Source organism: Poecile atricapillus, chromosome Z (genome assembly GCF_030490865.1).
Source record: "Poecile atricapillus isolate bPoeAtr1 chromosome Z, bPoeAtr1.hap1, whole genome shotgun sequence".
In the NCBI taxonomy this organism is placed as follows: Eukaryota; Metazoa; Chordata; class Aves; order Passeriformes; family Paridae; genus Poecile; species Poecile atricapillus.
In genome coordinates this window covers 6,330,556-6,358,173 of record NC_081289.1, presented here as the reverse complement: position 1 = coordinate 6,358,173, position 27,618 = coordinate 6,330,556, and the positions used below count along the sequence as shown (strand labels likewise).

The following is a 27,618-nucleotide window of genomic DNA, read 5'->3' as shown; positions in this document are numbered from 1 at the left end:
CTTGGGAAGGAGCAGATTTTTTCATGGTTGGAAAGCACATCATCCTCATGGAAATATGACAAATGTTCTACAGTATTTTTCTATAGTGCCTGCAAAATTTTGGCAGAGTCATCACAGTAGAGGCAGTGATTATCTACATTTGTATTTGGCTTTGCAGCTGCACCAGAAACCACCTCACACCAAAGCTGAGCTATCCTGCTGGGAGTGAAAGACAGCAAGGAGTCGTCCACAACCTTGCCGAACTTAGAGGCACTGGGCTGGAATATCTTCCATTTTGGGAAAATAAATAAAAGAGAAAATAGCCCAGCCCAGCCCTTTCTAAGGAGCAGTATAACTCCTTGAGAAAGCACATGAAATTCTGTGCTGTCAAATCCAGTAATCTCTAACCTGGACTTCTGGTCTACCTTGCACTAAGAGGATTGTGTCAGTTTGAACAGTTCTGTGATGGTTTGTATACAATATATGTGAGAACAAGGTGGTGAAACTAAAGCCAGGGATCTTATTTCCCCGTGAATATACTGGGAAACACACAGGGCAGATTCACTAACTGCTACATAACCTTGGAAAGTGTTCCAGTGCTGCCAGTGGGGACTGGCAGGAAAAAATTAAGTGTCAAGTAGACATGGACAGCTGCCTCTTAACCTCCCTTCTTTCCAAGTCCAGCACAGACACTGAGACATTTACGTGCCCGTATCTTTGACAGAATAAATGAGGTGTGATATTTATCCTTCAAGCTGGCCTGCTAACAAGCATGGCTTTCATGTAAAAGTAGACGCACTCAAGGACAAACGTAAACAGGGAGTCTTGGTCTGCCTTCAAAAGCCTTCTCTCATGGAGCTGCTGCAAGGTGCTCAGGAGCTATAATGTGAATTTTCCACATCATACCAAGGAGTGCTTGAAAGGCTGGTAATGAAAATGCTATCCACACCACAAAATAATCCTTGGGAAGTATTAGCTAGAGTCCACTTAGCAAGCAATGACCAAGGGAGAAGGGCATATGGATTTGATATTTGTTGTGTTCATGATACTGATCTTTGAGTGGCCCTGATTTTACCCCTTCTTTCTTTGCAATCTAAGTGGATTTCTCAAAGCTGCTTGATCAGAACCCCTTCTGCTTCATATCAGAACCCAAGTTTTAAATGTAGCCAAAATTAGAAGAAATTGTTTAGAAGAAATACACAAAAATGAGAAGCTGAAAAACCCACAGGGAATCTAATAATAATCAGGGCAGAAGTGTAAACAAATAGATAAGATACTTCGTGCTGTGCGATGGTTCACAGCCATTGTATCAACAAGTTGGTGTTACCTTGGAAACAAGAGATATCCATACATGCCATCTCCCAAAGAGGAATCCATGAAAGGAGGCATGCAAAATGGATCTTGAGCCTCCTGGACTTTGCAGTGTTGCCACCCAGTTCTTGATACCAATTGATCCCAAGCCTAATTATTGATGAAAACTCAGAAACAATGCAGAGGTTGCACCCTCCTTCATGTAACATCCAAAGAGATGAGGGTGAGTACCTGGCCTTCTTGTCCTCTCCACCTTGAGATGACACAGCACTTTCCAAAAAAAGTGCAGAAAGGTTATTCCCTACATCCAGTTTACTGCTCTTGGTCTACCTTGTAACACAAGGCACAGCTCTTCACTGGGGCTGGGGACTGCTTGGAGCTGCCACCCCAAACGCTGTGATGGGCTCCAGCTGCTGGCTTCAGCTGGGCATCACCCCACTGGGCATCAGTGAACCTGTGTCCCCCTAGAACAGCTAAATGCTTGGCCTTTGGAAAATTAATTGGCTGGGTTTACAATTACAGCTATAACAGGAAGGATAATTCCCTAATAAGTGTTGAATAGTGAGCAAGTAGAAATTTATACCGAGATATAATCTGTGTCACCTCTCATTACAGAACTACATTTCAGATAACCCAAATATCTGGATACAATGATTTTATAAAAGTTATGGTTACAGTACATTAAAAAAGCTAATAATAAGTCAGAATAATATCTATTTATTTTTTAAAGAGATTAAACAAAACTAAGGATTGTAAATCAACTTATCACAAAATTGGTACTTCCCACAATCCAGCTGGCTTGTTGGAATTTGTACAACACTAATGCTCTTGTGCAAGTCCTTTTGCAGCACTCTGAACTGAAATGTAGGGCTACAAAAACACAGTAAAAATTTACAGGATGCTATTCTCCCCACAATGCCAGCACAGCAACTTCTGAGAACATCACCATGCCTGGACCTTACCAACAGACAAGGGACCAGAATTTCCTCCAAGGGCTTCCTCTGAGATATTTAATCCCAGAGCTGCCTCTGTCAGATGCTCTAGGCTTCCCTATGGCACACCTGGCTCTTCTCAGCTGTAATTTACTCCCCTGCTCTGTCTGTTCTGCTCTTTTTTTGATGCGATCTCACAAAACCCTCAGGTTTGATTTGGGTGAGACTAGTCACAAAACAATTTAATTCCCAATTTTACAACAACACAGCACATCACAACTAGAAATCTGATTATGATCACCCTCCAGGGATTTTGCAGTCTGCAGCACACAAGACAAGTATCTCTTACATATCCCATCTTTTGGGTTAGAGAACAAAACCAGAACAAGAAGAGTTGGCAACTTTGATATAAAAACTTCATTAGGTTCATTACTTACAACTGCATGACCAAATATAAATGGTTTGGGCTCTCATAGATGTCTTCCAGAGCAACTATATTTTCATGCTTGATCCTGCAAAAATACAAGATGAGATAGAATGAAATAGTGATTTTAATTTTTTTTTTTCACATGACTGCAAAACATAGAGCTATTTTTAGTTACATAATATTTGTCAGTGTTTTATTCAACATCATAATTTTTTGCAAGGACATGTAGTGATAGAACAAGGGATAATAGCTTTTAACTGGAAGAGGGTAGATTGGATTAGATACTAGGAAAAAAAATCTTTACTGTGAGGGTGATGAGGCACTGGCAAAAGTTGCTCAAGGAAGTTGCAGATGCCTCTTCCCTGAAGTGTTCAAAGCTGGGTTGGACAGGGCTTCGAGCAACCTGGTCTAGTGGAAGGTGTCCCTGCCCAAGGCAGGGAGAACCAGATGATCTTTAGGGCCCTTTCCACAAAAGTAAGCAGTCCAAAGTACTTCACAGCCCTGAATAGAGTTATTCATAATATATAATTAATATATAATATATTCATAATATAATACAGGCATGGTGAGAGGGGAGGAGGAATTTTTCTCCCCTTTGTCTCAGCCTCCCCAAGACAGAACAATATCTTTCAATCATCTCTGAAGCCAAAATGTTTAACAGTTAAATATCTGAGGCATTAGAGGTATACAGCTCTTGTGTCAGATGAATGAAGGTGGTTGGTTGGAGGACAGCTTTGCTGCAGGGTGCAAGGGAATGACAGGCAGGGTGCAGGCTGGGGTCAGCAGGGATCTGACCCTGTGCAGAAGCTGCCACAGGGAACCAGCAGCCATGACAGCTCCTTCCCTCCAAATTTGTGCTGCTCTGATATTAAGCCTGGTCTCCATGCCCAAACTTCCCTGCAGCATCATTAAGCACTGTGTGCAACAGCTCCAAGAGTCTCCATGGCTGCTCTACATCCTCACCATTCCCACCAAGTCTCTTGCCAAAACACTAGCTTTAAAGAGAAAAATCATCTCTACAAGCACACATCTAATTAGCTACTTCAGCAATGCCTCTATGGGTTTGTCCCTTAAATGTTTACAAATAATTTGCAAAGGATATTTAACTTGTGCAAACCCTGAAGAGACTACCCCAGTGCAATCCCAGGGTAGAACATTAATTACACCAATTCCAGGCAATATTTTAAGAGCAAGACAAAGATGGAAAATTCTAAGAAGAGGCCACTCATTAAGCAACAGATGGGTATGTTCAGAAGGAAAGTAAACACACATTGTCAGCAAATGCAAAACTCTCTACATGCTTCAAAGTTCAAGTAGCTTAATTAAGATGCTTAATCATGTGTCAGGATCTTATCCTCTATGGTCACAAGTGTCCTAACACCTGTGTGATGACGTGGAGAGCAGAAGGTCCCTTGTACCCAGCAGGATCTTTCCTGCAAGCATGCAGACTAATTCAATTTCCTCTGAATTCATTGGAAATATTATGTCTGACCTGAATTTATGCCCATAATCAGTCATCAAAAGCTGTGTTCGTGCAAGGGCTTTCACACACAGGAAATTTAACATCAACAATAAGCAAACTCAAATGTAATACACTGCAGGATGTTAGAGCAACAAACACATGACTTGCCTCTTCATTCTACCTAAATGGCTGGAAAATCCCATGATACTTTAGCAAAATTTCCAGGTAGATTGCAACATAAATTAAATTCTTAATATTTGCAACAGGAAACCAATATGCTACCCACTTGGCTTTACACAGCAAATGTTTGGAAGCATTAATTTTGTTGTGCAGGTCTAGTGCCTGGTCCCTTAAGGTTAGTTAGGACAAGGGCAGGTTTGCCCTGTTTAATTTAGTTGAAGGTATGCTAGAAATGACATTTCAAGCAATTATTGATTTTTAATGAAAATTTTTATATTTATTTATCCATTTTCCTTTATGCACAACACACATTGACATGATCCTTTGTGCTCCTCCTACCATCATGATGATGGCAGCTTAATACAATCAATCTGCTAGTATGTTTAAAGCCTCCAGTTTGGTCTGTGGTATGGTTTTCACCATGCATACACTAATGCTTTGCATTTCTGTTTTTGGAGAAGCTCAGAGGTCCCCCAAAGCAGCCTCACCACACACACATGGTCACCCACAGCCAACAGCCAGGAAGGCAGAGGCCAGGAGAGAACTCATCAGAGATGCAACACTGAGCACTGGGGCTGCCGTAAGGCCCTCTCCCCTCCCTGATTTGCAAACCAAATGGGAATCAGCCCTGTGCCCTTGAAGGCAGGGCAGATAAACCTGCTCAGTGCTCAGAGAACAGGGAGAAAAGGTTTAATCCACCCCAGTGGGGTCCTCTGTATTGAGCCCATCTGCCCCCCTCTGAAATCAGATGCAGGACGTGAGCATGTGGGAAGACAGCAAATATGAGGTGTAATGTGGGAGGAGACAGCTGAAGGAGCTGAATCACCCCCAAAGGACACAAGGAGCAATACCTCATAGGGATGATGGTGTTTGGAGCACGATGTCCCTTTGGAAGGTGGTGTCTGTACATATCAGCCACCCCAACTGCTGGTGGCTGCTGAACCCCAGCAGCATGGTGAGAGGGGAGGATGCATTTTCTTCCCCTTTGTCTCAGCCTCCCTGAGACCAGCAAGGCCTCAGTCGTGGTGCTATGCAGTGTTTAATATCCCTGGCAAAGTGCACTTTGCACACCTGCAAGTGAAGCAGCTTGTCCTGCACAGCATTTCTCTACTCAGAGGAACTCTCAAATGACAAGCTATTAAAAAGAAAATAGAATTCAAAGTTAAAAAATCAACAAGGTGGAGATTACTTGGCATGAAGCCCACAGTTTAGACAAATTTGGGGGTTGTGTTGCTGGAGCTGGACCAGAGCAACCATGGGGTTCCCAGCAGAGATCACTGCTGCCAGCAGCAGCTCCTCTGCCACTCACTCCAGAAATGCACACAGAAATCCATGTGCTCCTTTCTTCTCTTTAAAGCATAAGCATGCAATCACTTACAGCCCTGATACATAATAATTAATCCTTCAAGGATGAACAATGCTCAATTCAATAACACGCTGAGGTTTGGGCAAGCAGGTGTGGCATCATCACAATGTTTTGTTGGTACCACGAAGTCCAGTGGGGATGGAGCAAATTTGTCCCACTCCTCTGCAAGCAGATCAGCAGTGCCAGACATGAGTAACAGGCAGACACTCACTTCTGGTTTGGAGGGATGCTTGGGTACATCAAGAGCCAAGGAAAGCAGTGTGAAGTGGCAGCTACTTGCTGGTCGTGGATCAGGAGGGATTTGGGGATGGGTTAATTAACTCCACTTTTATCCCCTTCTAGGAGCACCAAGTGAGTCTCAAAGGTTCAGAGGATTCATTCTGCTAAGCCTCCAAATGCCTGCACGCAGCCCTGCAGAAATACTCACTGGACTGTCTGATCTACTCAAGACCTGACAGGATTTATTATTTTATAAGGTGCTGCTCTCACTTTACAGAAGGGGAAGCATTATGCAGGAAAACTACAAGTTTTTCTGTAATCACAAGAGAGAATGGAGCTGAGAGGGCCAGGATTCCTCAATCCCAGAGTAATATCTTAATCAATGGGCCATATTATTTCAGTTCCTTCTCTTTCCTATCTCAGTGAGAGAATCTTAACCCCACTTCTCTGCAGACCTTTTCTTCCTTCTGTCCTCCCTCTCCAGACTCCTCCCTTCCCAACATGTGACTCCCACCCTGCAATAGATAAATCTGCCAGATTAGCTCTGCACAAAGCAGCTCATTGATGCTTTTGGGGTATGTGATAGTGCAATATTAGGGCTGTACCAGAGGGGACATGGACATGGGCTGGGGTGACAGCAGTTCTCATTACCTGTTTCCAAAGAAAGAAAAAAAGCCCTGAAAGTGAACATCAAAGCATGGACTTGCTCAAAGCAAATTAGATCCGATTACGCAAATTGATATGAACTAAGGCAAATTGCCCTTGCCACCCTTTCAACCTCCCTTTCATCACATTTGCTATTTTTCCTGATGTTCCCCCTCCATCCTGGCAAACCCCATGTGCTGCTTGCATCTCCCATATCCCAATGTGTCCCTAAAATTCCTCCATCTGTGGCACAAAGGGCAGGTGCTACTTCCAGCTACAACTGCTTTGTTCAATTTCAGGAATATTCTGAGGCCATTAGATGTTAGAAGATGTCTAGAAATAAAAATACTTAGTATTAGTAGTATTAGTATTATTATTTTATAGTATATTATATTATAAAAGTATATATAAAATATACTATATATATGTATACATATATATGTATATATATACTATATGTATATATATGTGTATATATAGAGTATATATATACTATATATATATGTATTTTATACATATATATATATAAAATATAGTATATTTTATTATAATATTAGTATTTATATTTTATTTCTAAAGAGAAGCTTATTCCTTTTTAGACTCAGGACTTTTCACCCTACAAGTTTCATGTATTGCTGCAATCCATGGGAAAAAGAAGAGGAAAATAAATCTAGGAGTGAGAATCAAATTTAAGAGTATAAAAAAAAAACATAAAGAGCGATTAAACCTGGTAATAAACTAAGAAAACTTTAGTGTGAGAAAGAAACCATGAAACTATGAAAAGAAAGGATGGATTCCCCCTGTTCAGAGCAGCACTGGGTTGGATGCTGTGCCTCAGGCAAACACAAACCTTGGGGCTTGATGCAACCATGCAAAATTATCAAGCTTCCCCTCCAGACTTTCAGTCTATGATTCTGCCATGTGCTCTTACAAAGGTGTCAATGATACAAATGAATGAAGGCAATGTTGCACTTGAGCAATATTTTAACACATGGCCAGCCAAAGGATCAAACTGAACTGGGCAACCAAGGACTTTTTCTGGGCATGGCAGCTGTGCAAACAAGGGCTGACAAAAGAGTATTTGATGTGCAGCAGAGCCCCAAACACAGTCTGGCTCCCATTGCTTCCTGTGGAATCATTGCATGAGAGTGTTGATAGGGGAATTGTCATTTTTCCCTGGCTGTTACTGCTCAAACACAGAAACATCCACCTCCAAAGGGGCTGAAACACATCCCCAAAAAATGACCTGATGTGACCAGGAGTGACATTTGGCCCTGCTTGCCAGTTCCCATCATGCCAAATGGACTGTGCTGCTGCAGTGGTGATGAGCACATGGCATGGCACCCCACTGAAGCTAAAATCCTCCCTTGCCACCGACTGGCACAGAGACACCATGTCCTACTCACTGCCACCAGAAGTGCACAAGCCCCCATAGGTCCAGATCTAGCTCTAATGGACAATATTCACTTCAATGTTGGCCAAAAAAAATTCTAAAAATCAATGTATTTCATAGACTTTGGCTGAAGATCACTTTTAAGAAGCAATTAAGAAGGGATTAAAATTTGGAAGTTGATGTACAATAAGGGAAACTAAATCCTTTAATGACTGAGCTTTCTGTACATCTCTGCTGGCTCCTGACCATCCCAGAGGCCAAAGAGCTGTCATTAAACCTGCTGCATACTGCCATGGATCATTAATTAGAGGGGCTGCACTCTGCACAGATAAAAGCAGAGAACCCAGATTTTGCTGTTGCTTTGGCTGCTGATCTGCCATGAGAGCACATGAAACACCGCAGCTACAAACCATGATTGAATCACTTACATTAATACCTATCATATTTAACACCAGAAACCAGGATCAGTTAGAAGAATACCGTACAAAAACCTTGGGCAAACACGAGAGCTGCTTAAGTAGGGCAGGTCCCCCCCACAACAACTCTTTCCAAGTCAGTGTTACATTTGCAAGACGTGACATTTAATGCTGCACCTCCACGAGCAGCTCGTGTCACGGGTAAAATGCCACCAGAAAGCACGAATAATTTTGCAAAAGCCAGAACTAACAAAGCGTGAGTCTGTAAGAATTCGTGGCTTTGAGTAACCAAATGTCTTTGAGAATCAATGTTCTATTATTCCCACACATACCCTGGAGAGAGTTTTGCCAGCAGCATGAGGGTTGATGAATTCACCATTTGGCCAAAGGAAGTGTTTAAATCACAGTTTCTGCTGTGGAGGACACTGCAAACTTACCTCTACTCAGCTGTCTTATTTGTTTGAAATGAGTCAATAATTTCAACAGATAGTAGGATAGTCTCACACTTGCTCACAGGGAGTGATCAGATCAGATTGCTTTCCACTTGAAAGAAAATCCAAAAAATCTTCACGATGGCTCAGAAGATGCGAGGATGCATGGGAACAAGCCAGCTTGATCTCAAGGAGAAATTGTGGCAATTCTGCTAAGAGGGGAACGGGGCAGAGTGAGATGGCAGGGGTTGGTATGGGGAAGGAAACTGGTGGCTGTCCTGGAAATGGCTGGCTGGCTGCAGCAGAGCTCTGCCCACAATTCCTGATCCCAAAAACCATTCAAGTGCTGATGCTGTGCATGGGACTTGCACTGCCTTACCTCAGTGCCATTCTAGTATGAGGGGCCCAAAACTGACACCAGGATTGGGGGTGCAGCCCCACCAGTGCAGAGTACAGAGGGACAGCCACCACCCTGCTCCTGCTGGCCACACTGTTGCTGATGTTTGGGATGTGAAAGGGAGGGAGCAGAGTGTGGTGTCTCACATTGTACATGTCTGGTTGATTTTCAAGGGTCCAAACTGTAAGAGGCTACCAGATTGATGTCACCAAGTCAACCACCTTCCCCTGAAGTGGGCATCACTGGAGACAACTTTAGAAGAAAGGTGGAAGGTTTAATGACCCTGAGATCAATTTCTACTACTTCACATCCCCCACAATATCCTCCCACCACAGCCAACAAGAACATGGTCCAGGAGGGGTGACAGCTTCTGTGGCTGCAGAATGGGCTTTGGTCCCCATCACCTCAGGCCAGCAAGTCTCCCCCTCTCTCACTCACAAACACACATGCAAATAATGCAAAACTTAAAGAAGCCCCAGCTCATACACAGAGCACAGATGTGAACAAAACCAGGCAGATGTCAGTTTTTCAGCAAAGGCGGCTCTACAGAGTCTGCAAATCCAAAACATCTGTTTTTTCTCTCCTACTACACTTATATACTACACTATATACACTCATGCATATTACACTACACTTATATTGCTGGCGTGTTTTGAAGTTATATCCTTAATTTGCCTATTGGAAAGAGCTGGAGGAGGTTTACTGGATTCATTACTGAGTATTCCCTTGCACTAAAAATGAGAGCTTATTTTTATGAGCTGTAACATATAAATGGTACTATGTCCCCATGCTAGACAGTGTTTTTTGACCTCCTCTGATCTCCTAGCACTGTGATCCCTTTTGTTCCCACCCTTACACATCTTGCCTTGCTTGATCTAGCAACTGGGCAAGGGACAGCTAATTCCAGCTCAAAGCCAGATGGTTCAGTGCCCATATGCTGACTGCCTGGCCAAATTAGTTACATCTCTGTGGCTGGAAGACAAGGAGCTGAACTTTGGGGTCATGTGGTGCTTCGAAACACAGACTGCTCACAACACAGGAAGGAAATTAAGGCCTTCACTAATATCTTTAAGACCTCCATGCTTCTGTCAGGTTAATTTGGTCTGCTTTGGGAAACCAGCTAGAGAAGAAAGACCCTGGATGCCTGGAAGATGGTACACAAAGGTAAACATGGGGGGATGAGTCACTTTATAACCTTCCCTCAGCTGTGGCTGAAGAGAAGACTGTGACAAAAAGCTCCAGTGTTGGTAGCAAACAGCAAGTGGCTCAGAGCAGGTGTCTGAAGGAAGTAGGAACAGTCAAAATTCAGGAGAGGGATGCCCACCAAATGACCTACTTCTATTAGCCTTACAAGAGTGATGATTTTAAAATTCACATGGTTTCCAATTTATTTTTTTCACACTTTAACATTTCAATTAGGCATGTAATATTCTGTATGCCAAGCAATGGGCCAAGACGGGATTTGTCCAGATCCAGTGTCCTAGCAGGATGCTGAGTGATTCTGCTGTCAGTGCAGCTGCCTCCACTGGGGCCTACATGGAGGGGAAAGAACAGGGAAGTGTCAGGACACCTTGTCTCATGATTATATAACTTGACCTCTCTCCATTTCATTTTCCAGATCCTACCCATCACTATAACCTGTTACTTAGCAGTGAAGACCCAGAAATATTTCCATCCATTTCAATGGCCCTCCTTCCCTAGCTCTGCATGTGCTCTATATCAAATCCCGGCCTTATGTACCATAAAATGTTCTCATGAGATTTTGCTGTGATAAAATCAAGTAGAGACATTTCACAGGTGGAAACCTGATCTGTGTAGTTAATCAGCTGGAGCACTAACTGGCTGTGACAAAACCTACCCACATACACCTTGAAATTTCTGATCCCTGCCCTACCTTGTGTTACACTTCCTAGTGAGTTCACAACAGAGCTCAGACAAAAGCTGAAAATTTTCAGCACAGATTCACAGGTTTTCACCAAGTGCTGGTGGAACTTTTAACCTCCCATAAACATAACAAATTAATTTAGGTACTTTGAGAATAACCTGGATCACACACCTAGATTTAGGTGCTGGCCATTTGCTCACTCATCTCAAGAATTTTCAGGTGAATGCTGCTCAGCAGCTGTTCAAGGGAAAGAACCCAGCCAGCATGGGTTTAGGAGGGGTAAGTAATGCTTATGGTCTCCTTTTATGACCAGGTGACCCACTTGATGGATGCAGGAAAGGCTGTGGATGTGTCTATTTGGACCTCAGCAGGGCCTTTGACACTGTCTCCCACAGCATTCCCTGGAAAAGCTGTCAGCCCTCAGCTTGGACAGGAGCACTCTGTGCTGGGTTAGGAACTAGCTGGATGGCCAGGCCCAGAGAGTGATGGTGAGTGGGGCTGCATCCACAGTGACCAGTGGTGTCCCTCAGGGGTCTGTGCTGGGGCCAGGTCTGTTCAATACTTTTATGGACAGGGATGAGGGTATTGAGTCTTACATTAGTAAATCTGCAGACAACACTAAGATGGGAGCGTGTGTAGATGTGTTGGAAGGGAGGAGGGCTCTGCAGGAAAACCTGGAAAGGATGGATGGATGGATGGATGGATGGGATGGATGGGCCATTGAATGGATGGGCAAAGTCCAATGGGATGAAGTTTAATACGTCCCAGTGCTGGGTCTTGCATTTTGGCCACAGTAACCCCCTGCAATGTTGTAGGCTGGGGATGGTGTGGCTGGACAGTGCCCAGGCAGAAAGGGACCTGGGGGTGCTGGTGACAGCAGCTGAACACGAGCCAGCAGGGTGCCCTGGGGGTAAAGAAGGCCAACAGCCCCTGGCCTGGATCAGGAATGGTGTGGCCAACAGGAGCAGGGAGGTCGCTCTTCCCCTGTACTGGGCACTGGTGAAGCCACATCTGGAGTGCTGTGTCCAGTTCTGGTCCCTCAGTTTGGGAAGGACATTGAGACGCTTGAGCGAGTCCAGAGGAAGCAACGAGGCTGGTGAGGGGCTGGGAACACAAACCCTGTGAGGAACAGCTGAGGGAGCTGGGGTTGTTTATCCTGGAGAAAAAGAGACTCAGAGGTGACCTGATCACTCTCTACAACTTCCTGAAAGGTGGTTGTAGTCAACTGGGGATTGGTCTCTTTCTCCAGGCAGCAGCTGACAGAATGAGAGGACACAGTCTAAGCTGCACCAAGGGAAATATAGGTTGGATATTAAGAAAAAGGTTTTCATGGAAAGAGTGATAAAGTACTGGAATGGTCTGCCCAGAGAGGTGGTGGAGTCACCATCCCTGGAGGCATTTAAAAAAAGCCTGGATGTGGCACTCGGTGCCATGATCTAGTTGAGGTGTTAGGGCTGGGTTGGACTTGATGATCTTGAAGGTCTCTTCCAATCTAGCCATTCTGTGAATTCTGTGAAATTCAGTCTCTGGGTCTTCTATTACTAAAACTTTCTACTCTAGTGTGAAGACTAGGTCCAAAAAACCTTCTGGAATGCTTGTATTCCTGCAGATCTGGCAGCCCATTCAAGAACAGGAATATCCCCTTGTCAGTGCCATTTCAGAAATATCCCTGACTTCCACAAGAAGCAGGCCAAACCATGAGAATGACGGTTTCCAATCAGTGGATCCCAAGTGGCAGTGGTAAAAAGGCTTACAAAGCTTGGGTAAAAGCCTCCAGGCTGTTTAATATGAAACACATCAAAACAAATATTAATGATTAATTAATCATTAAAAGTGAAAAAGATGAAAGCAGTATCTGGAAGGATTTATCTCAGACAAAAACAGTGTACTATCCTTTAGTTCTTGGCAGCAGTCTTGTTTTTGCAGTGTGGATGACTGTGGATTTACATGTGCAGCCAGTAATTAGGGATGATTCCCACTCCCTTGCCTGGGAGGCTGAGGATCCACGTGCAGCTAAAGGTAGTGAGCAGCTCCTGGGCTGAGGTGGGTTGCTCTGGAGGTGTCTCATGAGCATAAAAGCAGGCTCTGCTTGCAAAACCCATGAAAAACGGGAAGACTGACATTCTTGCAAGGGTGATCTGGCTGCAGACAGAGCAAATATCCTTGCATGTTGCCTCACAAAATGAGAAGATCTTATTAGTTTCCAGTGAATGAAGAGATGAATTACAGGTGTAACACTTTGTGTGGCCTCCTGGCTCTCAGACGAGTGCAGTGTGTATACATTCACTCAATTCTATCTGAAACCTGGCAGCAGACACTCCACCTCTGAAAAGAAATCCCTGCCATCCTTGAAATACCCATTTGACACAGACACAGGGGTGCTGCTGTCTACTGCTATCTCCTTCACTGGTTTGAATACATACTAATGAAGGGAGAATGCTATAGCACCCACACACCTGCATAGGTACAGGAGCATGGAAAAATGCCTATTCAGACAAGCACAGAGTTGAAAGATATAACAAAGCCAGGTATTTCATTCCACCATCTGGGGAACAAATATAGTTGTCACCCAGATGTGACAGAGCTGGGACTCTCAGCTGTGACTTTTACAGCATCTGTATCTACTGGGTTACTCTAAAAGCTAATGCATATGGGTGAGGTGGAGCTGAACTGTTGATGATAAGGACAAGTAACAGCACAAAGGCAGAGATGATTTATATACTCAGAAAATACTGATGTAACCAAAAAGACACTTTGGCTCACAGCAGGAAGCAGGGTTATGCTCTATAGTCAAATCCAAAGAGGATTATGCTTCAAAACCACACTTTCTTCACAAGAGAAGCAGAAAAGAACATGGGCAACCAAGCACAAATGTCATCCTGAACATAAATTTCTTGTCCCCCAACGAAGCTGAGTCGTCCTCTGCATGCTCATCTCTGCTGATTGTTGCTGGGCAGCCTAGAAAATCACAAGCTTTGATTGAGTCTCATCAGAATGGATGTGCATGTGACAATTAAAGCAGATTACAGTTCCTCAGTGCCATGCTAGTGGCCAACAGTGTCACTTGCCCAGCTGCAGGTGTCTCCTGCAGTGAGGAACAGCAAATGCCCTCCAAAATGGGTCAGAGATCCTATGTGTGCAGGGAGCACAGTAACAGCCACTTTGCTTCTCCCAGCAGGTGTGGGTTTGAGTTTTGGTCAGGTCTCGATGTGTTTGTGTCACTGGGGCAGTGTTCATTGGCGGTGTTTGCCTGCACCTTGCCCACCTGGCTGGGCCAGGGCCACGTGTCCAGGGGGCAGGGAAGCCTGGCAGCCTGGGACGCTGGAGCACAGCTTTCCTTGGGCTCCTGGGCAATCCTCAGCTAGCATCCAGGCAGTGGCTCTGACCCAAGTACTCAGTCTGCAGGGACAAGACACATGACAAACTCATCAGCAGCAACCTGTCAGAAAACCCCCTATTTCCCACCAAGCTACTGGGAAGCCAATTAACTTTATCTATTGAGACAGAAGGATAAGTAAGAGTCTAGGTAGGTTTCCACATTTCATCCTCACTGTATTAGGATACTCCTACACAGAAGACTGCTCCCCCAGTTGTCTTTGGGAAGTGCCAATAGCCCTTGGGTGAGTCAGAGACATCCTGTACCATAAAAGAGTAAGTGGGAAAGTCCTGCAAAACAGGGGATCCATCTCAGAGGACAGACCTCACCACTCCATGTTCATTATGAGCTACTGTCCTCAATCACAGAGCATAGAAAACCAAACTCAAAGGCAGATCCACTTCTCCTGACACTTGTGTGAAAGCAGTGGGACTCCTGGAAGTCCCAGCACCGCTCCACTGCACAGCTGGGAAATGACAGAGGAGAGCACAGCCCCAGCCATCCATAACTGAACCTGCCACTTCAAAGCTAGGAAGTGAAGGCTACTGATGTTCAAGCCCGGACTATTTTCAATCTTCCCAGATCCCAGGGACAAAAAAAAGTCTTCTACTTTCACTCCTATTGGGTTTGCTTTGCATGTGGTCTTCAGGAAAGAAGCAGAGGAAGAGAATAGGAAAAAAAACCTTCCAGCAATGGGCAAATTAATAATGGAACAATTCAGCTGGGCCAAATCTTGGAATCTGTAATCAGGAAGACTGCTGGGGGTCTCACTTGGCTGGATTCATGTCTTGGCAGCATCGCTATGGAGTCCAAAGTTGACTTGAACTCAATACATCGAGTGGTAGAAAATTCATTCAACCAGAACCATATAATTAGCAGAAATCCTTGTTAATAAGGATGCATTTTGCTTGTGTGTAACAGCTAATTGGTTTTTGACCAGGTGAGAATAAGTTTGAGAAGCTTAATCTCCCCAGTTTTACAAAGGATATCATAAAGGGGGTCAAATTAAAAATTAAATAGTGTAGTTCATTTATTCCTGCTACATGTATCAGCGTGGAGCATAGGGACCCTATGTATAGGTTTCTATTTTTAGGAGAGAGAAACCTGGATTCACAAATGTCCCCAGAGTGCCTTTGGAGAGGTAATAGAGGAGTTTAAACCAGAAGCCAGCTCTATACTTGCAACTGCTTGCCCAGAAAAAAGTCTATAAACTGCAATTCCCTCTTTTCTCATGGCATGGAAGTATATTTTTAAAAAAACCTCTTAGTAGCCAAGGATCAGACTTCTAAAGATTATTAGGTACCATATGATGCAAGTAACTTCCTACAGTAAATAAGCATCAAAGTGCTTTCAAACTTCCTCCTGGGTATCTTCAGATAGCTAAATATATTAAAAATATATGTCTAAAAGATTTTTAAGGGTGTTATAGGCACTGAAGGGCTGGAAGACTGGAATCTTTCCATGGTTTAAAATCCCTAATAACCACTGCAGAAAGAATTTATGTTTTTTAGATATGTCACTGTGGCACTGTCCTGCAACCGAGCTTGGAGGTTAACAACACCAGTATTTCAGACAGCAACAAGCACAATATTAATGTCAGAAGCAGCAATTAGCATTAAAAGACAGCAAATCCTTCATGTAAAATAAATGCATGTCTAGCTGTGGGAACAGTAGGGCTAAAGAGCAATATTGCAATGACATGTGGTTATTTTTCCATTATTCTAGCTAGGTTTTACCACTGCCCACTGACTTCTTGCAAGTCACGATGAAGCAGAAATGGGAATAAAAATACTTTGGAAGCAGGAGTTAATAAATGTACTTCAAAGGACATTGATAGCAAAATTTCTCTTTGTCAATTCCTGGTTTTCACTCATGCCATTAAGAAAAAATCAGTATGAAAAAAATGGGTTGTTTCATGGCATTCTAGAAAATGTTTTCTAACCAAGTGGCTCATAAACTACAGTTCTATAGATTTCTAATGTTTTATGTAGCCAAGTCACACATACAAGTCACACGTGGTGACTCATTTTTTCCTAAGCAATACATCTAATTAATTCAAGGTATTTAGAATGAAAGGTAGCTATTAGATGAAGACTAAAATAAATGGTGCTAAATGCAGCCTTAGTGATGATGGACACAGGGCATTCTGGTAACATCCCCTTCTCTGCTGTGCTGAAAGCTGTGTTGCTCCCCATGAATAAAGCTGAATCAATAAATGAAAGCTGTAACATGCTTAAAGAGCATCAGCCAATAGAGCTCGTCAGGATGATGCTGGAGGATCCCTAGGTCACCAAATTTTGTTTCAGTTTTGATCTGGGTGGAGCATGTGTGCGGGGAGAACATATTCTCCAGCTCAGCCTTTGAGGTGACTCAGTGTCTGGCTTCTCCCTCAAAAACAAGGATTTACAAAGCAAGGGGTGTGATTTTATAGCATTCACTCCTGCCTATTGTCTGCTTAACTGGAGTGATGCATTCATTTATGATGCATCATGAAACAGACATCAGCTCTTTCTTTTTTATCATTACCTCAGCTTTATGTGGCATCAATAAATCCAACGCCTTGTCACAAATTTCAAGTGTATCAGTGCTCCATAGATGCTGAGCACAACAAGTAGGAAATGCTGGGAAAGTAGTTGGTGATGTGATTAGAATCACAAACTGATGAGGTTAGAAGTTCATTTCTAGATGAATGTACACAGTCTCACGGGTCTTATCATCTGCGATCTGGTGATCCCTCAAGAGCTGGATTTGGAATAAAATTTACAGAATGTCTCAATTCTGAATGCAACACAAATGCAGGCACAGATGTTCCTATACAATTCCTAATTTGTGCTTTAGCTTAAAACCTAGAATTGCACAGGTCCTTATCAATTATGTCTCTCCTAATGTGTCACACTCTCCTGCACAGTGGCCCTTGAAGTTCAAATCTAAACTGCATCCGAGTACCAACCTGACCAGCATCCTGTCCTAGTCTTTTTGCCCTGTTTTATTGCTTTATCCATCTAGTTATACTTCAACTTGTGAATTACTGCATTATCAGGTTACTCTGTGTTCTGGTGGGATTTTAAAATAACAACCAATTTGATGCAAATAATTATTTCCTCCAGCCAGGAGGGCATTTGTGTGCTCTCAATAGGACGGTAAGAGGGAGGAAGCTACCTGCTGAGTTAATGCTGTGGCTCTGATTTTCTATTAACCTTCTAACTTCAGCCATTTTTCATTATGAAATCATGAACTTCAAGCACACAAAAAAATGTACATTTCTCCTCACTCACGTAGCTCTGAAGTATGACTGGAAATGCTGTTTTCACACTTAAAGAAAATCCACCTTTGACCTAGGACTGGAAGCCAAAGTTTGCAAAGCCAATGGAATTTGTTTAAGAAGTTTTGAGAATTTCCAAGGGGGCTGGAGTTAGCTTGGAAACATGCTCAGGCTGGCACCAGCTACCAGCATACGCTGTGAAAAATACTTTGGAAATGTTTAGGGGAAAACAAACATGAATCCATATGCCCAAAATACATTTGGGCTTCCATGTGTGGCTTCACACCAACTAATGGGCACATTGAGAGGCACAAACACTGCCAAGAAACCAGCCAGAAACCCCCAGAGACACCAGACACCAAGGAATGTCTCTCTGACACCATATTTATCTTTCTGAAATGTATAACCAAGTGGAAGCAGTCATTTGGAATGGGCAGGAAAGCGTCAGTTCTTACTCCAAGGACACACACTTGCAGATATTTAGAAGATAAAATAACCAAACCTCTTGTCTTTATTCACACCTGAGCTGGTCCACACGCTGCTGGTGTCAGACCTCTGAGCTGGTTCTGGTGACACCATAAGGAACAAGTCAAGCAGAATCCCCAGGGGGCAGACAGGTTTCAGTGGCCGCAAACCAGGCCTGTAATACCAGTGAAGTCACACTGTTGAAATCCAATGTACAAAATCTGAGCAGTTAACATTGCATCAGCCACGTGTGTGCTCAGTTCAGACACAACTCTGTTATCATTTTGATTAATACTGTTGAACTATGCTTTGCTAACTCCATACCAGATTCAGGTGGGGCAGGTGACCCTCTGTTTCTAGAATGTCATTTTGCTTTTGACAGGCATAATTAGACTTCTGAGCAGATAACTGGAGTCATCAAATCTCACAGTACTTAATCACGCACTGTGAACAGTTAAACCACTTAATCTCACACTAGTCTAATTGTTACTCAGTGTCTCTTAGTCTGCATTTCTGGTTTTGTTTCTACGCCTTATTTTCTCCTCTGCTTTGAGCTGCTTCCCCCTCCCCATCCATTTACTCTTTGTCAGAAGCCCACCTGAAGGTGAAAGCTCTTTTCCTCCCTGTGGCAGCTGTCTCTCACACACAAGTCATCTCTGTGGCTGCTGCTTGCCCCAGCCATGCCGAGCGGTGACAGCAGGTCACAGTTTACAAAGACCTGTGTTTCCATTTGTGCTGTCTGTGAGACCCTGCTCAGGGGAGCAATCAGGAATAAAATAAAGAGAAGGGAAGAGTCACAAACATGCAGTTTCACTTGCTGCAATCTCTTCCTCTCTGGCCTTTTTCATTCCCAGACACTGCTGCAAAGCACATTTCCCAGTCCATGTTTTTGACCGGTCACAGCTATGCACTATTCATTACCTACTATCTGGACATGATACTTTCATTTGTGTTTTTAAGGATCTTCTTAGCCTATTCCCATCTTCTCTATTGTTCCTCCTGACTCTAGAATCCTGTGCTCGTGGTTCCACTGTCTCTAGGAAGGGGTGAAAACCCCTAAGACCTGGAGGCTCTGTAGCCTGGGGACAGGCAGCAAAGCCACCAAGTTAATGGGACCTGTGAGCTGCCAGGAGTCTCAAAAGGAAGGGAGTGCACAACCACAAGCAGGAAGGTCTTCTCAGCTGGATACCCACCTCCAGCAAGGACAACAGGGTCCCTGGGTGAGCAGAGGCTGCTGATGTACTGCCCAGAGGTAGATCTCGAAGCTCCAGTGAGGGACAGGAGCTCCAGCACTGCCTTCGCCTATTTCTCTGCATATCTTCATCCAACATTTGGATTTTCTGGAGGGCTGCTCTCAGGCTCCCAGCTCCCTCTGCAGATCATTTCCTCAGGCTTTGGAACACATGAAGGCAATCTGCATCCTAACCTGGCTCTCAGGGTTTCCTTTTCCTTCCAAATAACAATTCTACAATTTGAAGGTGGGACTTGGCCAAAGAGCTCTGCAGATAAACATCTTCCATCTATTTTTTTTTTTTTTGCCAAAATAACTGTCCTCTTGGGAGGAAGAACACAGATGCCTAATGGCCCAAAGGAACTCAACTTGCATTTGATTAAAGTAGAAGTGGCCCTTGAAAATGAAAAAAAAATTCACCTAGGGAGGGGACTTCAGCCTGGAAAGGAATGGGGACCTCTCTCAGCACCCACTGAGAGGGATTTGCCAGCTGGAATCAGGGCCTAAGCAGAGCAGCCTGAGGATGTGCTGACCCAGCAGACCAAGAGCACAGGTCCTTTTGAAAACCTCCCCATCCTTGCAGAAACCCCGAGGAAGGAATCTTTCTTCTGAAGATAACTATCAGCTGCCTCCCAGAATGAATCCACCTGCTGTGCAAGATCCTTTCTAGTTCTAGACTTCACCTGGGTACATGTCTGCTGAGGATGTCAGCTATGAAAAGCATTTCTAAAGATGGTCTGAAAACAGCTAGAACATAACTCTCCATCAAATACTGCTAACCCCTTACAAGACTAAAACATCATTGCTTGCACAGGTTGCTGACAAAAAATACTAAAAACAACTTTCAAACAGAGTAATCTAAAATTAACTACCAAACTTTGAGCAGGTATGTGTGTGACCTGTGTTTTATAACCCCAAACACAAAGTGATTAACACCTCTGTTGGATTTGCCAGAAACTCGCAATTCTTCATCCAGTTGGTGCATTACTCAGACACTGTGGTGATGGTTTGCAGTACGAAACAAGACAGATTTGTGCACACCCTCTCTGCTCACAGCAATTCCTTGACTACATTAATCCTCCATTCCAAACAGGATTTACTTTTCATCGTTTTATAAACAGGCTGAGTGGTGTTGAGGATGAAATGTCCATCCACAGCAGGGAGTAAGGCCAGCAGCTAAAATCAAGAGGCCACTTTACTCACTGGGCTTCAGATCATGGTCCAGAATTGATGAAGTGTCTATTTCCCTCTCCCTCAGCAGGACCATCTGCTCCCATCTCAAGAAATCTCGCTTACAGCCTGACTTTTTTGGTCAAATTCTCGTGGATTTCTAACACAGAAACCTATGATGTCCTGGTGAATGCCCTTGAAATGGGGATTGTTACACATTTTACAATATAAATGCATTTTTTAAGACTAAAGCATATTTCAAATGATTTCTAAGGATTCAGTATGATTAAGTACACTGCTAGATAAAGAGGATCCCTCCTATGTGTAGTGCCAATGGTGATAGCATCTTTCATCCAATGAAAAACCAAGCAATATCCTTCTCTGTAGGGATCCACTGCTCACATAAGCCTGATAAGATGGTACAACAGCTATTTTAAGACATTTTAATAGAAAATATGCCTTTACTTCTCACAATCATAAGCTTCCAGGTCTTCTGGCTGATCCACATAAAAACCCTTAAGAATCCCACTGGCACTGTTTGCAAGCTTCTCAATCTAATTGCTGACTATATCCAGTTAGATTTTATTTCAGAAACAACCTTGTTCAAGAGAAAAAAACAACTAAACAAATGCAAAACTATGGCAACTAGGAAGAGACTTAGAGCCCAATTCTCCAAAAAATATTCTATCAGATAATTTAAAAGAAGGTGATACAGTACTTCCTTGTGGTGTCATTTATTATTTGTTTAACTAAAAGTCAGCAAAAATAATAAAAAACCTGTTGTCTCAGTGACTACAAAGGCAGATTTCAGTCCTGGGAATCTGGTCCACTTTATAAGAAACAAATTCATGTCAACAAACAGCATATTTTGCCAAACACTTCTCACTTCTCTCTGAAGGCTGTTGGCCAAAGCCTCCTGCCCCACAACTCCAGCGTGCAGATTCTTTGTTTTCCTGACACCTCCACATAAAAGGTCTTCCACTTCTGGGACCTCCCAGCTTTTTTTTTTCCCTGTAGATACTGAATGTGGTAAACACTACTTATTTCTCAACAGCTCTGTGGCAAGCAAGAGAACAGGCTGAAACCTGGAGCCCACCCACCTTGAAAACTTTCCTCCCAGCACCTACTTCTGGTGGAGATTCCTTGACAATATCATTCCCCAACTCTTCTGTTCTCTCCCCAAAGCCATGGTTATCAGATCTGCAGGAGCCCCTTTGGTTCTCCTTTTAATCTGGAGAAATCTTACCTTTGCCAATCTACTGAGAGCTGAGGAAATGTGTATTTCCCCACCAAGAGCCCCCTCTACTCCCTGTTTATTCGAGGACATTTTCTCCCATAGTGCCTTATCTTTGCCATTGTTTCATGGTCTAATTACTTCCCTTCTGAGAAATTAATTTAATTTATCTCCTTGGAGTCAGGCAGGATCATATCAAATATGTAAACTCAGCTGGGCATGACATTCATACAAACAGCAGCTCCGCCTGCACACAATTCCTGCCCTATCACAAGCAATCCCACTTAGAAAAGGGAATGAGCATTTGTGAAAGTCACCATTTATTGCCATTATTGCAGCAATCTTGTACTGTGCAAACTCAAGCTACTGCTAGCCAAAGCATGCTACAGTTTCCTCTGAGGAAACAAAAATATTTTCAGATGAAGAATAAATAATCAGCTTGGAAAGCCCTGAACAAAGAAGCCTCTGACTGAATTCTAATGGAAGGAAATTGTTTAAACAAGTGCTTGTTTTCTGAAATCTTAACAGGTTTCTGCTGGTAATCTGTACTGATCCATACAGCTGTATGTACAGTGCAGTACAGATAAAAATGACTTTTCCCCCACCTTCTCTGCTCTTTATATTCCTGTGCTCTTTGCTGAGTGTCTGTCTAGGTTGGTACCTCAAGTGCTGTTACATTTGGCCCATTCTGGATGTGTTGCCAGGATGTTGTGGCTGCAGGCAGTGGTAACATTCCATATGTTGTGCTAAAACATGGAAGAACAAAACAGATTACATGGACTTTAAATCTTTATTCTCTCTCTTTTACTAATATGGACTGTGGAGATCTTGCATGTTGGGATGTTGCCTAATGGTTGCTTTCTCCAGGCAGGTTATTTTCCTCTCAGAATGTGAGGAAGAGGGGTTTATGTACACAAAATGCATAATAGAAATGACAGAAAATGTCCATACAAAGAGAAGGAAAAAAAACCTCAACCTAGATAACTAGAAGGAAATTTCATTTAATTATATAGCCAACTTTTAACTAAATAGTTTCAGATTTTTTTAAAAAAATGAAAGCAAAAAGAGCACTTGGGAAATTCTTAAAAGACATAACAAATAATACAGAGTAATTATACAGTCATAATCTCAAACATGCTGTATGTGTGATATTCTAACTCTACTAGTCAACACATGGAATAAAAAAATGAGCTCAAATTGCAGCTGCTGTTGTTATTATCCCCCACAGAGGAGAGCAGAGAACGCTGTTGCCCAGGGCCCATAACTCGCTCAACATCACTGCTGGTGGCATGGTAAAGGTAGGGGCTGGCAGCTTCAGAAGAACACACACAAGTGTTTAGCAAATGCCAACTTGTCTAGTGGTCTGCCACTGAAACCAGATTGGCTTCATTTCTATCTCACACTGCAGAAATCAAAACAGCTTATTTGAAAATAAATATGTAATCTTTGAGTCCAATTAAATTTTGTAAGCTATGACATGGAGGAGAAGAGGATCAGAAGTTTGGCTTCACAATTAAAGCTGACTGCAATCTAAATTACTAAGAGATTTTGGCTTGTCTTGATTGCACAGTCCCCAAGACAAAACTCTAATGACAGCCTGATCTGGCTCTCCCTCTGTACCTCACGTGTGGCTGTCAGGAGCCTGTTACAATCCCTCATGTAGAGATGAGGCTTCCAATTTAGGCTGTAGTGTCTCCTGCCTCTACCTTGACAGGAGAGTCCTGTTCAGCCCCCAGCTGACATTACAAGCACTCACTTGCTAAAATATGCATGGGAAAAAGGAAATAATAAAAGCAAAAGCCAAAAAGCAGAGGCCAACTGATGAGCAAAACACCATTTTTGCAATTTGGGCAGACACTGATCCCTGAGATAAGGATCTTTCCTAGGAAATATCACACCCAAGATCTTACTAAATTCAGGGCAAGCTAAGCAGCATGCCAAGTATAAAGACAAGTTGTTACAACTTCAGGACATTTTTTTCATGCCACTGCCAGTTTGACATGTGTCCCACCCTATAAAATTATTTTCTATTGCTTCTTCCTATGTGATACCACCTTTAAAACAGTAATTAGAGGACGTGTTTGTTTAGAGGAACACAAATTACTGCTTTGCTTCAGGGCCTGCTTAGCATGTCAAGTTATCCTGGAACCAGAATAAAATCATCAGTGAAAAATAAATATTCTGTGTACAGTTTCATACAGAATGTAACACCTCCCTCCAAGGTGCTCATGCATCATTTAGTGCTTAACACATTCCCAAGAAGCAGGAAATAATTCAGACAAGCATCAGCACTTAACCATTTGAGAGCAGGCATGCTACTGCAGTGATGTCTTGAGCAAGGTAGGACCATTTCTAGTTCCCAGAAAGGAAACAAAAAGACTTGGTGTCCCCACCTTGACTCCAGGTGAGTATATTTGCCTTGCCCATCTGAGCAAAGAGTTCACAAGAAACTGGGCTCAGTGCCTGGTTTCATTCTCACCGTGGGTCGATCAAACATCCGTGTGCTGTATCTCACCACAGCATTTCAGCCTGTGCTGGTTCCCTGCTCTCCAGAGCATCCAAGAACAGGTTTAAGTACTAATATGAGAAATTCATACACTAAGTTAAGCTTATCTTATCCCAGGGAGCATCTGCCTTGCTACCAGACTCAGGTATTTCAGCAATGGCAGTCAGATGTGAAAGGTTTGACAAGTCCAAGGAGAAGGGACAAAGGGTATCTCAATGGCTGAGCCAACACTCCTGAAGAGTTTCCTGGAGGTGAGCAGGAGGACACACAGTAATTGGGCAAAGTAATGGGTTTTTTCTATCCCTATTAAAGGATATTAGTCCAGGGTGGGGCCTCAATCACCACCACAATCCAAAGGATTTCTAGCAATTCCTGTGTTCTTGCCACCATCAGATTTGCTGAAAGACCTGTTTTCTCATCAATGCTTTTCTCATAGACATCAATAAAACATTTCCACCTCTTCACAGGCAGAGAAGGGTTTTTTTGCACTTCATTGTTTGAAGTGTTGCAAACACAGTGCCAAGTACCATGGTGAGAGATAGCTATGATGCTTAAAGATATTTCTTTGAGTTTAAAAATGCACACAAAAATGCATTTATAATATGGTCCATACCACAATGCCCATCATGGCACAGAATCATAGAATCACTATGGGAAAGACCTCCAGGATCACCAAATCCAACTGTCAACCACCTTCACCACTAAATCATGTCCTTGAGTGCCATATTTTTATGGTTTTTGAACACTTCTAGGGATGGTGATCAATGACATCTTCCATGTGGCTTTTCTGTTAATAGCAGACAATTCAGTTGTGTGAGGAACACTATTAACTCCCAAAAAGGCATGCAAAAATACTGGAGTTCTTCATAGGACAACATACCCAATCCTACTGAAATAATTGGGTTAGAGCAGAATTGCCAGCCAGAGACTGGAAAAGAAGGTGTTAAGATATCTGGTGGGCAGAGACAGCTATGAAATGGCTTAGCCTTTTCTAAATCAGAAATACCACACACAGATTACAGAAATCACAGTGTTGTCTACTCGGTGGAGGATGTCTCCTCAGGGCTTTCTTTTCAAGCAGACCGAACCACGGTAAAGGTCAGCATCATTTACAGACAAATCTATTTTGTAATACATGGAGCACACTGTGCCTCACACACAAAACTCGCTGCCTTGGATTGACACAAATCCTCGTGGGCATCTCCCCGCAGAGCAGGGAGGACAGGAGGAGCTCAGTCAAGCAGATGTGCCATCCCTGCATCATGCACGTGTGGCAAAGCAGACCTAGGTGAGTTGGTGGTACAAACACCTGAGCCCAAACTGCTCTGCAGCCTGAGGGCCCCTTGATCCCTGTTTGGCTTTCTTTTGACTTGGGCAATAGGCACTGGGGAGGTTCAAGCTCCTGTGCAAATCTTTCTTCAGCCATGACCACAGCCTTACTTCCAGTCATGAGTCTCAAAAGTATGGATGCACCTCTGACAACATTTGGAAATGGCTTCCTTGAGTGCAAAGATGATCTGGCACATACCTTTCACTTGGCTGTTTATAGCTTTTAAAGCTTACCTGCAAAACTCCTCTGTCTGTGAAATACTAAAGGTAAATTTGAACAAGCTGTAAGTTTGCAAGAGGGGTCACAGTTCCTGTTCAAATTCTTGGCACTTGTAATCACTTTCAGATTTTTTTTTCTATTTTAAGTGAAAAGTGCAAAAATATGCAGCAGGAATTAACTGTTTGGGAACCTTATCAGCATCCAAGCTGGAGAAATTTTCTTGAATCTTCTCATCTTGCTCCATTCCTTCTCCATTCCCACTTTCTCTTGGTTTACTCAATCTCAAAAGCATCCATGTAGCCATGTGTCATGCTTAAATATATTTTCTGTTTAGAGTTATGTGTGTGTGTGTTGTGCCTCCAAGGGAAGGGGGGATGACTATAACTGTAATGATCCCAAGCAAGCAGAATTTTCAGTCTGTTATGGGACAATAACTCCTATTAGCAGAACTATGGAAAAGCTTCTGCTCCCACCACAGCAGACTCCATGCAGCTTCTTTGATCAGCAGTACAATTCTTCACCATTATCAAAAGCAAAGAGAAGAAAATGTGGGGAAAATTGTTTACAAAACAGCAAGACCAACTGCTCACGATATTCCACTTTAATACAAGGAGAAGCACAGCACTGCAAAGCAGTTTTTAATTCAGTGCTTTCTCCCAGAAATACTCTTGGCTTTGTACAACAGTGCCAAGTGCTGATATTTATATAACTCAGTAAATGGTTATGATTTTGCTTCAAAAATGTTATTTCAGTGTGGCTATACCGTCACTCAACCAACCCTGACACACATATGGCTTCAGGGAGAGTCTTGGAGAGGAGATGGTGTTTTAGGACCCTCAAATGAAAGGTTTAGTCTGGAATAGGCTCAGGAAAAAAAAAATAAATATTTTCTGAGCTTCTTCCTCCACTTTGGAGAAGGGAAACCATAGCCAGGACCAAGCACAAAACCACAGACACCAATGCTTTCAATGATACCAAATCACTCAACATCATCTTCTCCCTTGTAGAGTGGCCACAGCACAGGAATGAACAAGGACTGGATAAGAGTCCTGTGAAACCAATGAAAAGTGAAGTGAGCTCAAGTACTCAGAAAGAAATGTTAATATATAGGGATTTCCTGGAAAATGTATTCAATACTAACTCCTTCACAACTGTATTGCTACTGGTGGTGCTTTAACCTGCCACAGTTAACTTCTTCTTTCTCCTGTTTTTTTATTTGGAGGGTTTTTTCACTTCAGCACGGTGGTTTCCACCCAGGGGAGTGCAGATCCTTGGGAATCTGTGGGCTTCACAAGGTTTGTAAAGGATAACTTAAAAAGTAAATCCATCATTCAGGAGCTTCAAATTAAATTGCTGTGGAGGAGCTGGCTCTGCTACTGGAAAAAAAAAAAATTAAGTACCTGCCTATTCAAATGGCTGAAAGCCATTATTATAAAGCCATTTCCAGAATAAGCTCTTGGGCTTTTGCTCTTTCATTTTCCTAAAAACAAGACACAAATCACCCACAGCAGTCAGAGCACTGATTCCCCTACCAGAACCCCTCCTTTTGCCCCATTTCCATATATTTCATGTCCTTGGCTATGTGTCCCTGCTGTGTCTCACCCACACAACATCAGTGTGCTCCTATAATCTACCCCTCACTTAACCAAAACTTACAAGGGGAATAAAGGGATTTAATAGATTAAGACAAAATCTGGATTATCACCTGAAATTATTGCCAAATCAAGTCCTCTTTTCAGTATTATCCCACTCTAAAAATGCTTTTTTTTCTCCTGCCATGTT

The 27,618-nt window shown here is 43.0% G+C and overlaps 1 protein-coding gene across 1 annotated transcript in view; it reads right to left on the bottom strand.

Annotated features, from left to right (window-relative positions):
• The window catches only part of LOC131572913 (calcium/calmodulin-dependent protein kinase type 1D), a 210,314-nt gene that overhangs the window by 78,747 nt on the left and 103,949 nt on the right, over window positions 1–27,618 (bottom strand). The window contains exon 3 of the mRNA XM_058826346.1: window positions 2,660–2,734. Coding sequence (XP_058682329.1) covers window positions 2,660–2,734 — 75 coding nt within the window. The remainder of the gene's footprint in view (window positions 1–2,659; window positions 2,735–27,618) is intronic.